Source organism: Diadema antillarum, unplaced genomic scaffold, assembly GCF_040938485.1.
Source record: "Diadema antillarum isolate AM-2024a unplaced genomic scaffold, OU_Dant_1.0 seq00000744_RagTag, whole genome shotgun sequence".
In the NCBI taxonomy this organism is placed as follows: Eukaryota; Metazoa; Echinodermata; class Echinoidea; order Diadematoida; family Diadematidae; genus Diadema; species Diadema antillarum.
In genome coordinates this window covers 464,238-482,871 of record NW_027271641.1, presented here as the reverse complement: position 1 = coordinate 482,871, position 18,634 = coordinate 464,238, and the positions used below count along the sequence as shown (strand labels likewise).

At 38.1% G+C, this 18,634-nt stretch overlaps 1 protein-coding gene across 2 annotated transcripts in view; it reads left to right on the top strand.

Moving 5' to 3' along the window:
• The first annotated feature begins 1,335 nt into the window (after positions 1 to 1,335).
• Positions 1,336 to 18,634, top strand: part of LOC139738463 (lactosylceramide alpha-2,3-sialyltransferase-like) — a 48,636-nt gene continuing 31,337 nt past the window's right edge. The window contains exons 1-3 of one of the 2 annotated variants that reach the window (XM_071649087.1): positions 1,336 to 1,641; positions 14,732 to 14,998; positions 16,440 to 16,518. In XM_071649087.1, coding sequence (XP_071505188.1) covers positions 14,839 to 14,998; positions 16,440 to 16,518 — 239 coding nt within the window. In that variant the 5' untranslated portion in view covers positions 1,336 to 1,641; positions 14,732 to 14,838. Of the gene's footprint in view, positions 1,642 to 10,203; positions 10,360 to 14,731; positions 14,999 to 16,439; positions 16,519 to 18,634 lie in introns of those variants that run through there. The other variant, XM_071649088.1, reaches the window with a different exon arrangement.

The window sequence follows — 18,634 nt, the reverse complement described above, 5'->3', positions numbered from 1 at the left end:
ATGATACCAAATTTTAGCATAATGTAAAAGAAGACCCGCTCTTTCAGAAAATATGAAAAAGTCAAGTTCGGCTAGGTTGACCCATTTCACATATTTTCAGTCCTCACGCAAAATCAGGGTGTGCGACTTTATGTTCGTTTTGAGGTGCACGGTCACCTATATGTTGCTGTTGTTGTTGGTTTTTTTATTTTCGCCTTCAGATGAAAATTATACACAAGTTGCATATGCTTTGCATACATGTATATACATAGAAGAAACGGGGGATTACCCGTTCAGCCATATCTGCATGAGAATAGGACTGCTCTTCCACAGGGTCCCGTGTGAATGATTATCGCAGTCAGTCGGTCTTTTGACATAGGTTTCCTTCTCTCTTTCGGCCTAGAAAACTACTCATCTCTTGCGGATGTAGGCTTATACCCCCTATACCCCGTTCAGAGTCCCCCTTTCTAGGAGGACCTGTGATCAGTGCTACGAAACACATACCATGTTGGTTTAATACCGAGAACCACTCCATGATTAGAGAGGGGGAGGGGGGTGGGTTGGAAGGGGGGAACCCTGCCATTCCCCACATGTTTGATTCGTATTCTTATTGCAGGTCGTTGGTACTGAGCAATTCGCACGAGGCCCTCACACGGAAGAGAAATACTTATAAGTACAGTTTGTACGTCTGTCCGTCTCTGTCCGGGAGGAGTTTATAACATTTTTCAATACTTTTACGGCCCTCCTCCGGCCTCCGGACATAATTATAGGCGTTTTCGCATCAGCCCGATGTTTTGAAATAACGCGCTATTTTCTGACTGGGGAAGTTAAAAAATATCTCGAGCTTGGATTTTTATCGGGCTGATGTGAAAACGCCTAATAATAGGAGGGGATTCCGTGAAGCGTATAGTATAGTCTTAGCGGAACATCATCCCTGACGACAAGATATCTTTCGGTCAATGCACGTCGATACTTTCTTCACTCTGACCAGGGAGGTGGAAGAGTCTCTTCCATCTCCCTGCTCTGCCAGACCATGGAGCCCGGAGGTGTCACTTCCCTGGCCAGACCCCCCGGCCAGACCATGTGCCCTGCATCCGCAATCCTGGCAATGATCGCAAAACCAAGTTCAGCAGAGTAAGAAAAAAATCCAGTGTTTTCACGTGAAATCGGCTTCTGTTACAATACACGCCAAGCGAATACATCGACGCTGCATGAAGATTCTGTACTTTGGAAAAAAACAACAAACGATTCTGTACTTTGACCTTTTGCCTCTCAGCTCAGCGAATCGTTGAGCGTGCCAAACGTTGTGTTCAGTTCAGTTTTCGCGTGTTGGATCGAGTTCGGGGTATACAACAACTGATGCAACTGAGTAGTACAATAAAGACGTTAGTCCTCCGCGTGAGTAGGTTCCACCAGCCAGACGATATGAATATAAGTTCGGCGGTGAGTTCTCGTTCGTGAAATCCCAGAAATGAACGCAAGAGTAAAATGTGACGCATTGGTATCAAGAGGGACGGATTGTTGTCATATCAGGCAAACAGCGGATTCGTTTAAGAGCGTGGAATATGATACAACTTGCGGTCTCCGCGAATATATGTTCGTGAGATACATGTATAATGTTGTCGGCGATTCCCTCTGACTCTGCTCTCAGACCCTAACTTGGTAAGTGAACGTACCTGACTTTTCCGTGTCCACTAGTCGCACCACTCGACCATCGCAAGACCTGCATCTTACTGGATATAAGATATTAATTTGTAGCGTGAGAGTGTTTCGTTTCTTTTTGGGATCTCGATCCATAAATTATGATTGTTTATTAGTTAAAGAAAAGAGTTCAGATAACTTACAGTATTTTGGATAACAATACACCAAAGCGAGACTGTATCTTACTAAGTTATTGATTCTTACTGGATATAGAATATTTGTAGCGTGAGAGTGTTTCGTTTCCTGCTTTTTGGGATCTTGATCTATAAATTATGATTCCTTATATAAAGAAAAAAGTTCAGATAACTTATTTTGGATAACTACTAAGGCGAGACCGTATCTTACTGGATATACAAGATTTCTGGCGTGAAAATGTTTCGTTTCTTTTTGAGATCTCGATCTTTATAAATTATGACGACGATAGACGAGTTCGTTTTGTTTCATGTTTGGATCGACTCTGCTCTGTAGGGCCTATGTATGTTACGTGCACCTGTTTCTTGGAGGCCAATATTGGCCCTGTGTGCATAGCTTTTCTGTCTCGAGATAGCCCACTTTAATGTTTGCAGTCGTGACACATGCCCCTTCGCAGAATGTTATCGGCGACGTAAATTGCTCATTTAAAAAACCGAAGTGAGTCATTGTAGCCTCCTGTGTATATACCCTGCAAAATCTCGTTGCACGTTAATGCAGTGCAGTGAGGCATTTATACAGGAGGAGGAGGAGGAGCCACTGTGCACATTACGTTCTGTTGTCCAAAGACCTGTTTATGGTGCTCCACGCCCCTCGTGTATGGCCATATACCGATCGGGCAGCCAAACATGGCCTTGGCCGTGCCAAACAAACGGTGTAACGACTGTGAACGACCTGCATTCCCCTCAATAAATCCCTCTTTGGTCCAAATCGTATCAGGTATACAAGCTACATTTTCTGTCTTTCTCCTCCTCCTTCTCCTCCTCCGTCGTCATTTTCATCATCATCATCTTCTTGGTCTCCTCATTGTCATTTTCCCTCATCCTTCTCTTTTAATTCTCCTTTTTAGTCTCTTCAACATCATCCTCTTGTTATTATTTTTCTTCTTGTATTCCTCCTCATCATCCTCTTCATCATACTGTTCCTCCTCTGCATCCTCGTGTCATCATCGTCTTCCTTATCGTTTTCTTCTATTTTTCCTCGGTCATCGTATCATCATTTCCTTCGAGCTGATGTTGCCACCCACGACCAATGTCCCCCATTTCAGTCGGGCCGGGGAGCGTCCTCCGTAGTAAACAAATTTCCAGTCATCAGGCAGAAATTGACCCTAGTGTGTACTTTCCCGTCTTTCCAGGCGGAATAACTCTGCGAAATTAGGCCCCTGTCGTTTCTTGAAAGCTTCCCCCCCCCCCCCCCCAAAAAAAAAAAAAGACAAAGACAAAAAACTTATGATAAGACGTAATTTCATAATGAAACAGGACGCTAGCGAAAATGTAGACTGAATAATGACATGGGGGATCGATATTATTAGACTATGGTGAAAAGTCGACAGTTGATAACAGGGTGGTCTATACAAGGAGTATGAACAGGTTACTGCAATGTGCTCGAATTCTTGTGCAACATCCTCAAAAGCCAGGAACATGCTATGCAACATGCTGGAGAATCGGCCACATGCTCAAAATGAAATGTGATCAAACATGTGAAAATGAGCAAAACTTGAGAAACATCAAACTATCAGTGGTACGTAAGAAAATTTGCGGACAAAACATGACAGAACATTGAACGTATGGCAGCACAACGGGGGAAATAAGTCGCGAAATAATATTGTGCGCTGTGCGCTCGTGATGGCATTGTGCGCTCAGCCCACATACCATTTCCGCAATATTCTCTCATTCAGAGCTTGCAACATGCTCGAATTTCAAGTTGTGGTCCACCCTGGATAATTCATCACAAAAGTGCGTCAGGTGATTATTTGTAGGCCTTTAATGTATGAAGATTATGGTTATTCATTATCATGTCAAGTACTATGTCATCATTATCGCTGTGATCACTAAAAGTTTGTCAGCGGTACGATCAATATTCACGGCCGTGATTCTTATAAGCGTGATTATCATGTCATTATTTATAATAGCATCATCATTTTCATTTAGCGTCTCATACAGAGTGTGTTGAACCATATCTGATAGGCCATGACCACGGCAGTTCTAACATAATCATATTTATTGATAAATAGAATATAATAAAGAACATTATATACACACATACACACATAATACAAGTAACAATAATAATAACAATAATTATAACAATGATAGTAATAATAGTAATGATGATAATTATATATATATATATAATTACATATATATATACATATATATATATATATATATATATATATATATATGATGTATTATACAATTATGTTAATATTTACTGTTATTATTATTATTGTCATCATCATCATCATCTTCATTACCATTATTGTTATTTCCAAGAGACAATGTAAGTGTATAATCAAATAACAGCAACAAGAATCAAAGAAAACAAGGGTAATTATACAAGAGTACAAGAAGAAGTCAGGTTTCCCCTGATGTGCTTCTCTATAGGTTGGCCGAGCTTTTCAACCATGTTAAGGAGGCACATCAGGGAATAACTAAAATATATATTTTAAAAAGTGATATCATAATGTAAATCGCTAACAATTATAATAATGTAAATGGAGCATGCAAACCGACGGCATGAATTAATGTACATAAGACTAACTGGAAACCTATGCATGGCGACTGACACTCCTCCGCCATCTGTTATCCCAACAAGTCTACAGAACATCTGGCCAATACGAGACAGCAGCTTGATATTATTATTAAAATAATGATCGTTATCTTTATAACACCAATTTAATGAATTGAATTTGCAGGGCGACCGTATGTAGACATCAGCAGTGCTAGTTAAATTACAGGATGATAAAGCGGACTAATTAGATGAAAGCAAACGCGGATCTCATACAACAAGTGCAAACACACACACAGACACACAAAGGGCCCGGACGGTAGACATAATTATGTTTCTCATTATTTTGAACTCGTCGTTTTACTAGCTGCTTCAACGAAATTATAGCATGTGTTACACACGGCACCCGGTATAATTTGTCTAAGGTACCTTCTTGTTGTATATTATGAAGGACTCGTATCGGCTGTTTCCTTGTTGTGTTGGTGGTCTCACTTTCATGATTTTTTGATTGACTAGTCATGGCTGTTATATCGACTATCAAAAATACCACATCATATGCTCTAGGCGGTAAATCTTTTGAACTATCACCCCATTTCTCTTAACAAGCGGGTTTAGCAAAGCGCTTACGAGTCTTATAGCTAAGCTAAGTTTTAACTATAATAATTATTTGAGTACGCAAACAGTACTATAACAGAAGTATGTAGTCTGAGATTACGGTTTACCATTCTATGTAAGACTGCATGTATACATGCCTGAGAATCACAGTGTGCTCGTTGGACCATGGTTGGACACAGTATCTTTTCAAAAATTGATCCAAAGCGCTTTGAAATACAATGTATTACTGTACAACGACAAGGACATAGTGCTGACCTGCAGGGTCACATAACTTTATTGTGCGAATGTCGGATGTTTACCACGTGATTCGTTGTTTTAAAGTTGCATTAAACAGGCCTGGAATTAAGCCAACCTTTCTTTTACACATTATTGCTCCGAACCTGTAATTAAATATCTAATGTGTAAAAAGTGGTGTACATTCGTGAAATCACTTATATAGATGTTATTATAAATGCAATAAGGCTACCTTTTCATTTAAAAAGCAACCATAATTATGGCCGACCATAGCGCTCAGCACATGAGTGATAATGGATGTGGCTAAAATAAGTGTGAACATGATGGTAGGCTGTGGGCAAATCTATCATCTGTATCAATACATCAGCAAACAACACCAACAAGAACATGAATTATGTTATGAAAAGATTGACACGTTTGAATATTGTAACACCATGACAGATGCAGCTGTGTGTAAGGAATGAATAGCCCCTTGACAACCCATCATAACAATGGTGTTGTTTTTCAATCAGAACATAGATAAGAGGTGACGAGCCTGTTTTGATATCGATTGAACGGGTTCATTCAAAGCGATATATCGTGTTACGCGAGACGATATCCATTCGGGAAGCTCAACCGGACCTGAGAGACATGAGCTTGTGAGCTGCTACACCGAAAGCGACTATTAAACAGACATCTGATACCTTCATAGTCATACACTTGTAGAATAACAATATTAACAATGTTAGGCATGGTCGTATGCAGAAAGCGTTGTAAGAGATCTAGGAGACTCCCGTGTACGATAAGATACTTTTTATTGGAAGCATCTTTATTGAAAATACTTATTTTATTGGAAGGAATTTATTGGAAGCATTCTGTTTCCGATTGCGAGTATAATTATACCATGGAGCTGGGTATCTCTATGGTTATATACATTAGCCCTCTCTGAAATCATGAATTAACTCCATGGTGAAACCACCGACTCTGACGTATACTGTATACTGATGGAGGGAAGAGAGAGTTGATATCATTTAACCCTATGGAAGCCAAAGAATATACGTGCTACGAATATGTGAGTTTTTAATCAATGGTGCCAAACGTGCTTGAACCGCGAGAACACGTTTACATGCCCCTTTATATTCGACTTCAATGATAGATATTTGACATCTTGAGGAGAATATAGGCCTACAAAAGAGAAAGAAAGAAAAAAGAAAAAATGTGAACAGAACATGCAGGTATATCTAATGGTAATAAAGTAAATACATGTGTGGCATTTCTCATGATCACCAGGGCGGAACAGTCAAAGAATGGACTCCATTGTCTTGGCTTCACATATCCGGAAGCATTGCTCATTAGACGCGTGAATTTTATGATACGTACATTTATAGTAAATTGTTTTTGGAATCGTAGGCCTAATCTTGACTCAGACTGATGTTGTTGCTTTTGATTTGATTTGCTTTGTCTTGTTATTATATTTTCACGAACACACGTAAACATGCAAGCGATAGACATTGTCTCCTTTCCAGGTGTTTCATTGAAGTTGATAGTTTTCACTTAGATATTATTTTAGGCCATTTCTATTTTCCATGGCACGATTAGGCCTATGTACCATTCTTATATTCCATTCATGTAAGAAAAACAATATTCTGACATTATTATCTCGTATTCTAACCTGACTGTTTGAATGCGTATTGTATACGTACAGGTATTGTTTACCATCGGGACCAATGATTTGAAATATGTTCGAGGTACCACATTTGAAGCATACACTGTAAAAACATCGGTGTTAGATTTAACACCACGGGTGTTAAATCTAACACCGATCAAACTTCAATAAAGGACCACACCCACAGGTGTTAAAAATGCACTGTGATGGTGTTGATAAGTGTTCACCTGACACTTCGTGGTGTTAACTTGACACTGTACCTGGTGTTATTTTGACACTGTACTGGTGTTAATTCAAAAATGACACCACATGGTGTTGATTTGATATTTGTTGGTGTTAATATCAATGGTTTAACACCCGTCCAGCTTCAATAAGAGACCACACCAGCTGGTGTTACTTTGGTGTAAATTTATTTTCACATTTTTTCAAAAATCTAGTATTTTAATGTAAAATTCGTGATCGTCTTGTTTGAATTAAAAATCAACAAGAAATGCAGTTACTAAGAAACTCTTCAAAAAACAGTTTAAAATTTGGAAATGACACCCGGAGGTGTTAATTTAACACCATAAATGAGCACCAAAAATTTAACACCAGCTCGGTGTTCACTATTTAACACCGGACTTTTTGCAGTGTATGTGTAGGTCAGTTGTATCACAAAACAGCTTACCATTTATAGGGATCGTACAGTTTTAGTTCAGACCTAATTTCAGGTTTCTAACATTTCTTGGTGAAATAATGAGAAACCTCTTATGAAATATGAAAGAGCATGTAATTCTATGAGGAATTCAACTTTTATTTAATAAATTTTCATCAAATTTTGATGAAAATTGGTTTTGAAATGGCAGAGATATCCAAAAAAGAGCGATTCTAATGAAGTGTGGGACCCACACTTCATTACGATCGCTTTGTTTTACTTTGTTTTTGGATGTTTCAGTCATCCCAACCCGATTTTCATCAAATAAACTTTGAATTCCTCTTAAAATGGTATGCTCTGTACTATATCATAAGTGTTTTCTTGGTATCTTGCAAAAAGTTAAAAGCCCAATTCTCATCTCCACCAATACTGTACCATCCCTTTAAAGATTTCGCATTAAAGCCTAAAATGCAAGGGGATATCACAATATTTCTATCTATAAACCATAAGTGTAGACGGTTTATTCTAGAAACGATTTTATCATAACTATTGTTCTTTTGTATATTTAACAATACTTAGCGCTGATTATGCTGATTTTAGCATTTTTACATCGGTTGCTTCTATCCCAAACTCACGTTTTAGCTGGGTTTTTGTTTCATCTCCAAATGGTAAACAATGCTGTTTCCGTAGACAGGCTCATGGTCGCAAAGCCCTGAGCTTATTTCATCTTCCCACACAAAACAAAACCAAAAAGTAGAGCAAAACTTAAACAAAACCTTGGAAGTCATAGCAACGTTCATGAGTACTTGATGACAAGGAGAAGTTGATCGAGCAACAGCTATGCGACTAACATTTTCTCGAGGGTCCTGTTTTACTAACATGGAAACTACATCGAACCAAACAATGAACCCAAGATTTGGCCAGATTCAGATCAGGGAGCTGTGCCACAGCTCCTAAACATCAATCCTAAGTTCAACTCAGTTGAGGTTAGAGACAATCTCATTATCAGTCAGTCCTCAGAAGTATATCAAGGAACTGTTTCACTAAAATATTCGGGAACAATATCTTGCCCCCGCCCCCCCCCCCCCCCCCGCCGCCACGTTTTAGATTACATCTTGAATGTCTATGTATTTCTTTCCCATCTAGATCTGATCTGTATCCGTCCCTATATTTTTTTTAAACTCATTGTTCAGCTCGATATACTCTCCGTGTTTTAATGAACAGGACGCAGACCTCGTGAGGAATGAAACATAGTACGATTAGACATTCAAGATGTATTCTAGAAAGCGGCAAGGTGGACGCAAGATATTGTTCCCAAATTGCTTATCATAGTGAAACAGTTCTTAACTTCCGAGGACTAACTGATCATAAAATTGTCCCTAAAAATAAGTTGACTTGAACTTCGGATTGATTTTATAATATTAGAGCTTAATGAAACAGCCCAAGGAAGGTGAAAGCAAAGATAGATGAATGAAGGGAAAGACATACCTACTGACAGATGGATAGATAAACAGTTGGATATAGACATCTCTGTATGTCTCTTTCTCTCTTTCTTTGTAGCCCTTTATAATATATATATATATATATATATATATATATATATATATATATATATATAGATAGATATTGTTTAAAGACATAGATCATAGATATATAGATAGATAGATAGATAGATAGATAGATAGATGCATTTTATGAGCGATATAGATAGAGGGTTAGTTTACAAGAGAGCCGCCTCTCTCTATGTTTGTGCGTGTGGTTGTGGGAATGTGTTTTGTTTTTGTTTTGTCTCTTTTTTGTTGTCTTTTTTCTTCTCTGGGCAATCTGCCTTAGTAACTGCGTTTGTTAGTTCAGTAATTAGTCATTGTTCATGAGGAGACTGCACGTATTAAAGGCCGACTTTTTCAGCAGTCCCCTCCATTTCTAACAAGCTTTCTGTGATACTGTAAAATCACAGTACGTGTATGCAGTATTTCCCTCTATTATATAAAATAAGTTGCAGGATTTCGTATAACTTTGCAAATGTTATACTGTGATGAAGTTTTGTAGAAAATGGAATGAATAAATGAAATGAAATAAGAGAGACTCTGTGTGTGTGTGTGTGTGTGTGCTTGTCTTCTTTCTTTATCCCTTTTTTATACAAAATTCTTGCTTTTTCATTCGTAATATTGACAATGTAGATTTTATGTTGTCATAATGAAATTTGTATTATTTTGCAATGAACTAATCTATTTATCATTGTTCATATGAAAAAAAGAAAGAAAAAATAAAAGATTGACAAAACCAAAAAAGTGTGTGTGTGTGTGTGTGTGTGTGTGTGTGTGTGTGTGTGTGTGTGTGTGTGTGTGTGTGTGTGTGTAGGCCTACTCAACTAAATGCTGCGCCCCGCTCAGACGCGTCTACACGACGACCCGACCTCAGCAGTGCGGTGACCCGTCGTATGACCCAACCGTTATCCATTTCCAGCTGATGCGATGATCTCACTTCTGTCGACTACCCCAATGCCCAGCGACGAGCACGAGATCGCAAGTGAACGACATGCTAAGTAAACGCAGACCCTATCATCAACTAATATGCCAGTTCGTTTATAGTCGCTGTGATGTAGCGTGTTGCCCGTTCTGAATAAGGACAAAGAGCATACATTTTGTGTTTTCAGCGATGCATCCGGCTTTGTCCTGTGTGCGGTATTGGAAATTTATGGTACTGTGGTAGATTTGCATCATATATTATATGCATCGCATAATACGCCGTGTTTGGTTCCTGTGTCGTTCACATTGGTACGGCCCTTACCAGGACTTACATCTGTATATCTGTCATGTCATCCATATGCAGCATATCATAACTGAGTGAGGTATGTTACAATATGCTCATTGTCATTGCGATTGGGTGTATGTTTACGGTCTTTTCTTCAAATTTCAGATATAATGCAATGTTGGCAGTGCGTTCGACATTGACATTCATATACTATACCAACGCGATACGCCTCATATTGAATACACCAGCATAATCGACATGCGTACACTCCACACGCGCTTGTGAAAGAGAGCGTGTAAGGCATGGTTTTGCTCTGTGTTAGCGGTCCGTTGAAACTAGAACTTGAACAAAAATATTAGTTTCATGCCAATAAATGCGCTGCTTTAGTTCCCTCGATGCCTGAATCTGTGTTCAATATTACGTGCACAAGTACTAGTACATTTAATGTTATGATAAACATGTTGGGCCCTAATTAATCAAAAGTCCCCGAGTCTCGCGTCTGCTTACGCTGTCATGAGATTATCATTGTGTCGAACAATGCCAAGTAACAGGGGCGGATCCAGGAATTATATACATGTATATCCATATTATATATATATATATATATATATATATATATATATATATATATATATATGTAGTGTCATATACAATCATAATATAGGCCCTACATAAACATGAAGTTTCAATGGACTGGACATTATTGCCTTTGTTGTTTGGCTCCAACTTGACATTGGTAATTAATGACTCTTCTTCACACTGTCTAGATTAAAGTGGGAGACGTTTCACTGACTGTTCATGATAATATAATGTATATAATAGGTCTACATACATATTTCAGTTTGAGTTTCAGTAAGTTTTATTTCTCCACTTGTACATAACAGAAAATAAATATAACAATATCGAACATATTATTCACGAGTCATGAAAATATAAACAAAATTTCGCATTAGAAATATATAATCATGTGAAATAATACATAAATATCATTTCATTGTTGTATTATTACATATAACTATATAACTATATATATATATATATATATATATATATATAATTAAATATACACATATACATATATATATAGATATATGCATAGGACCTATAATAAACTTACATAATACTTAGGCCCTTCATACATACATACGCACATACACATACATACACACAATAACTAATGAAGTTGCTATACATTGGACTGCACGAGCTATTGCATCAATAAACTTTGTACATTGTAGCGGCGTTCCCAAGTGCTGGCTATATCCTGCGAAGGAAGTACGTATAAAGTTAATGTGGGTGTGCTGCCAGCCACATATGTTTTCAAAATAACATCCCCACTGGCGAGACAAAGTTTTCAATTAAATAAATTGTAAAGTGCAGACTGAAAAAAAAAGAAAAAAAGGAGGAGGAGGAGAGAGAGGGACGATTAAGGGGATGTTCAGAAGGAGAAGAAAGAGGGAGTAATGAGAAGAAGAGAAGGCGAAGAAGATGAATGATAGATGAGGAAGAAAAAGACTGTATTAAGATGAAAATTTTAATTCATACAAAAGAATTAACGGCACTCCTTTTTGTGAAATTAGTGTTGTTTTAGAGTAGAATTAATTGGTGAATTTTCACTCAATTACTTTTAGCACCTCTTGTATGACAAAAGTGATCCCTTCATTTTGGAGATGTGAGACGTATATGTTTCATGTGAATAATATGTATTGTTTAATTTTTTGATTTGATAACAACGTTGCCACAAGTAGGTAAGATAATGCGCTGGGAAATTCACAAGACAATCAGAGCTTGAACAAAAAAAAATGATCTTAAGTGGGATTCCCTTGTCTCGAGGAGAAGAAGGCATCTTCTTCAATTAGTTTCTTAATCGCTGAATGGATTGGCACCGCCTTATTTTTTCAAGTCAAAGAGGACAAATATTCCTCGCGATCTGATTATAACATAAAGATTTCAACACCAAGGACTAATTATTGTGAGCGAATGATTTCTTATAGAGGGAGCTTTCACTTTAATGTGATTCCTTTTAATGTGAAAAAGGAAACAACTTTTCTATGTATTCCAAAGGTATATTAAAGAGCACATTCATTCGTCATTGGGTCTTACTGGCTAATCGATTTCATTTGTATTCTATATTTATTAGATTATATAAACAGAGTAAAAAGGTAACAGAGTATTAAGTACACGGCGTATAAAAGGTGACAGATTATAGACAGGTATAATGCTATATGCAGGGCTTGAGCTTAATCAAAGTTAATTATACTGGGTTTTTTATGTTAGGATGGGGTGGGGGAGGGCGTTTTTTATTTGTTCGTGTGTAATTGTATATTAATAAGTAGTTTTATGCAGTAAATGATTTGTAAATGTAACTGGACCCTCCTGAAAAACAGTAAGCCATGATGGCAATATTTACTGAGTGAGGCTTATCCAGCCGCTTTAAACATTGTATTATTTTTTATTTAAGTTTGATTGATTGTGACGGGAATGAATAAGCAAACAAACAACAATCCCATATAATCGGAAATAATGTGCTAGTCAAAAGAATAAGAGAGGAAGGATACGCACGATTTAAGATAACGGGAATGCAATACAAAAGAATGCGAAAACTGGGAAAACGGATCGAGTCAAACTAGAGAAGACAACATTTACCATAAATAAATGTTTCATTCAAGCACGGCTTCAGCATGATACGGAGGAGGGTGAAATATACGAAGGAATTAGAACTTAGCAATATTCTTCCGAGAAAACGAAACGGAGCGGGGATAGGGATGGGGAGGGGATCGGGACGGGACGGGACGGGAGAGGGAGAGGGGGTTGTTGAGCATGATGATGGCCATGAAAGGGAAGCTACTATACTCCCTGTACAGTCGTTAATGGGTAAGAGAGGGCTCTGAAGCGCTGACTCGAATTGTCAAAAACTTTTACACTGTGATGTTGACCGCGTGGGTTTGACATTGATTGGCGGAAGCTTCTATTTCCGCTTTGCCCATAGTCCAACAACGAATCGACTGGAGAGTTGAGATGTATCAGTTTATCCATTCAAGGAAAACTGTGCGAAGTGACAGTCTGTTTCAGAGAGAGAGAGGGGAGAGAATGAGAGCGAACTCATATACCCAACGAATAAACAGACATTTAAAGGCATATATCAAGTACGATGAAAGATTATCACGCATCCCGTTCCGATATTTGTATTTACATAAATATATAGGCCTACATCGCAACATTATGCCGCTGTAAATAAAAAATCCCAACAAGCCACGACGGCAATCATTGTCATAGCCGAAATAAGCTATGATTATTGTTTGTCAATTATGGGGGTAATAAGATAAAGCACATGAGCATGATGCCTGTAATGTTTTCAATCCAATAATCACGTAATATATTATGATGGACTTGGAGCTTCCGCCATCGATTTGTTTTGCTCCGTCGGGCATTCGCCAAATCGTCTGCATCACCGATCGAGTTCGGTCGGGACTTTTAAAAGTGCAGTATACCGATGTGAGAAACGATAGGAGCTTCTAATTATGCCATGGAGATATTGGTATATTTCTCTCACGGTTCATGCAGATGAGAGCGACTAATTGTGGAATTGTGGAATATATATATATATATATATATATATGTGTGTGTGTGTGTGTGTGTGTGTGTGTGTGACTGAATGACGAGGAAACAGAATTGAGTCACCACTTGGCTGCGTAACGTGAATCCTTACGAGCCAAGGTGACCTAACATCAGATGCTATACCGCCATTATATAGATAAAAGAGCTCTGTGCAGGCGATGACGTATACAGTATACCATATAATTATGCTGTATATATGCGTCTTTTTCTTGTGTGTGCAAATCGTGACATGGTACTGTACTCATTTTATCAGATAACGTGTAAAAAATACCCGTATGTACTCGGTTACAACTTGTTAATGTTGAGGATTGTGGCAGACATTTTATTATCTGATGTCATAGCTGGGTGTACGAAAATGAGAAAAGGTGAATTATACCACGAGCTTCATCAGAGGGTTCTGATGAAAACCAGGATGATGAACCAGGTTATTCACGGAAGCCGAATATCGCTCGCTGCACATTGGTGGCATTGACCGCGGTAAGGAAGTTATTAGGCATATGGATAGGATAAGGCTGACAAAACAAACCAACAAAAACAAACAAACAATAACAACAACACGAGCACACACGGGTGAAACAAAAAGATATATTTTGGTGCCTTACTTTCATAAAGTATACGTTTCGGTCAATGTAATTTGTTCTTTGAGTCCTTGCATCGCCCTTTCCGAGAGAGAGTGACATGGTTTTCATTTGCAAACTATTGTATCTGTTATCAGAGCATGTGGGGTTGTGCCTATACAAAATGATACTATGTGCAGACAGTGCTTTCTTCCATACAATCTGAACAATTATCGTGTTGTGGTCATTATTATAACTTTTAATTCTTTGATGGATCATAATTTATGTTTGCAGAATGATTCTCCGTCCCGCCACGCCCGGCCGTCTGTCAACGACGAGTTCGTTCGGTGCGTTTCCCTGAGGGTGTGATTACGACCACAGGTCCGAACCTTCAGACGACGATGGCGTGTTCGAAGCCAAACTGCAACCGCGCGGCGATCGTTGCTATGTTGTTGGGAACGACCTTCCTGTTAGCATCGTGGACGTCATTTCACCCAAGCACGCCAAGACTCGTTCCCTCGGTGGACACAAATGAGCGCGACCGACCATTAGTCGACTTACGTAAGTTTGATCGTTTCCTTCTTTGTTTTTAGTTCCTTTTTGGTTCATATTGAAATTCAAATCTCCCCCATGTATTCAGTTCAACAAAGGACAGGACGAGAATTCACATAATTTCACATTGAGCAAGGTACAAGAAGAATACTTGTGAAGGAAGGACAGAATAGCAACTGTCGAGTACACAACTGAAAATTACTAGTCACTTTAATAATGGAAGTACTCTGTACGTAATTGCTACGAAATTGACTGTTTTCATTATCATGTCATAAATAATTACTAGTTTGTTTTTGCAGCTCATGTTTCCAGTAGTTAGCAATGCATCGCTTTATCAACTTCTTCCAACACACGTCGCTATAGGGTTATTTCTAGACGTTGATTGAACAATAGCTTGTACCTTGTACTTCGTGGTGATCCCTTCCAAAAGTTTCGCTAGGGACTTATACACTGTATAATTTATGACCAGATGTTACAGCACAAGCGGGAGTTGACCAGAAGATGTACAATATTCTTAACAGCTGACTGTAGCAGGTTATGACAAAGGTTGCTTGTCTATGGGGAAAGGGACTTACTGAAGGGTATGGATGAACACTGAGAGACGGAGAATTGCTTGTTTTGCTTGATATTTGAGTTTTTTTCCCCGACAAGATATTTATTGTCTCTATAATTCAACGTTCTATATTACATTACAAAAAGTAGGGGAAAAGGATATACTATACTATACCTATACTTATTTTAGGAATTTTATTAATCAGTTCCTAAACTTATACCGTACAGCTGCTCATCCATGATTTTGGAATATCCTGATGTAGTAAAATAATAATAATGGAAAAAAATCACTGTGTTGCTGACATTTCCGTCGCAGAGTGTATAAATACTTGTGTTACATGTCTCTTTTTTGTACTGATCATACAGACATGAACATGTTGTTATCCCTGACACGGACGTCAGATTTTTCATATTTCTTTGTACATTCTGTTGAAAAAAAAAAAGGTGAAAATAAAGTTTGAATTTAATTAACCACGGTGAAAAAAAAGAAAGAATGAGGCTTATGCATGAGATTGTAATAGTAAAAATTTAACATTGTGCATCAACTTAATTTTTTCTTTTCATTCAAATGTTAATTATGTATTTTGTACGTTTGTATACCATGTATAAGTAAGCGTGCATGTATACAACATCTACTCGTTTTTGAACTATTTGTTTCTTGAAGTATGTTTATTTATACATCCTTTTATTAATTTATTGTATTTTACTATTTTAAGTCATTTTATTGTTGTTGTTCTTTCATCAATTCGGTTAATTTTGTTTAATTGATTTATTTATTTATTAAATTCTTTTCAAACATGGGTTCGGTTTTGTTGTCACTGATGCTTACATACATTTATTTATTTATTTGGTGGATTTTTTTATGAATCGTTAATTGTTTTCTTGTTATCTGTCGCAGGCGTTGCCCCGCTACCGGAAGCTACAGAGGACTTTATGTTCATGAGGAAAACAATGTTTGGACGGCTACCTAATGTCAGGTTTGATTCAATTTGATTTGATTTGATTTGACAAACATTACGAGTGGTGTATAGTGGAAGAGTGTTTATGTGTGTATGTGTCTGTGTTTTTTTGGTTGGTTTTTATTGTTATTCTTATTATTATTATCGTTATCATTATTATTATTATCATTATTATTATTATTATTATTATTATTATTATCGGGGTGGGGAGGGGCAGTCTGATGTCTTGTGTGCAGATTAATCTAATTTACTATTCTTACAGGTTCGAAGACTAGTGCACTAACGATCTCATTACATATTGTGTATAGGCCCTTTATATTATGATTCGTGTGTGTGTGTGTGTGTGTGTGCGTGTGTGTGTGTGTTTACGCAAAACCGCATAGTGAAGTGTCGTAGTATGTCTGTCTCTTTCGCCACCCATGAACACACACGTCTGGAAATATTGATATCTATAGTGAGCGTGTATTTGTTTGTACAGTAACAAATTTCACTGTGCGTGTCCGCCATGGACATGCACTGTGAGTACAAGGTCGGTAATAATTACCCCGGTATCGTTATTTATCCAGGACGAAAAAAATTCTACTGTGTGCCCGTGTGCAAAATAACCCACTATCAGTAATTTTCATGGGAATGATTAGCAAATTGTACACAGACACGTTGTCAGCTATCTAGACTTGTCCAGATCGAATGTGCACAGAATCGAAAAACCACGTTTCAGTTCGCGCGCCTGCACCTTTTTCTTTGGCAGTTCGCAGCAGCTTCGTCACTTATCATGAAAATTTAACAAATTATATCACATTCCCTAATTATATTCCCTAATGAAAGGTAATCAGATTATACTCATACGATAGACGATCAAAGCAAGCTACATGGACACCTACAAACTCAGACACGCAAAAAACACACGCACACAACATATTTAACAAAAAAAAAAACAAACAAACAAACACACGCACACAACAATCATATTTAACACACTCACAGTTAAACACAACCGCACCACACACTGATTCACACATAAACAAACACAGCACTTTCATAATGTGAATATACCGTAAAACCTTTCTCAGCGGCCACCTGCCGTATACGGCTACTTAAAAAATCCCCCGATTAGATCTTCCCAACCCCCAACCCCCATTGACCCTTGACACCCCCCCCCCCCCCCCCCCCTTCTCCAAACCCGGTCCGCAGCTCTCCTTGCTCATTTAATGTAGGCCTATGTGATACTCACGAAATGTCTGGAGAACCCGTCTATAGCGGCCACATTTCTATAACGGCCACTCGAGACGTTTCGTCTTCCTTTGGGTGGCCGCTTGTGACAGGTTAGACTTTACTTCAGTAACGCAACGCACACACACACACACACACACACACACTCACACACACCGGGGCCCACCTCCCTGCACACACACACATACACACACACACACAGGGAACACACACAACATAACGCACATGTGATGATTCACACATATTCAAACACAGCACAGACATTATACACGACATGCAACATACTTGATTATTAAACACAACATAACAGACTCAAAGATGCACCTAGACATAACATAATTATATCGAACGTACAACCGACACAATATGCACACAACATTGCCACTTTGCATATACTTCGCACTCTTGAACCACTCGAAACTATAGCTAATAGAGTAGGCCTATACTGATGCAGACCTATAGTTGGTGATCGAAATCCCGTCTGTTTATCCGGACTGAAGGGTTAAACAAATAAGACACAGCCAGTCACAACGACATGTCCCTATAGGCTGCCTCAAAGTCTCGACAAAGTACTAGTGAAACAGTTGAGAGCTATAAAAAAAGCGCAAGGAAAAAAATCGCGATCAGATAAATAGTGTAGTGCAGTGTAGTATTATAATACATATCGAGTAACATTAACGATCATGTTTAGACGTCATCAAACACGGGCGGGGCGTGAAAAGTGCAGTCTTGATTATGATGAAACATTAATGTACAAATTCAAACTAAATCAATCCCCAGCATGTCCTTCGAAGAAAAAAAAAAGAATCACGTTCCGAAAAAACAAAAACAAAAAAAAAACAAAAACAAAAACATGGGTTTCTTACAATAAAGTAAAGCAATTTTGTGACCAAGCAATTACGTC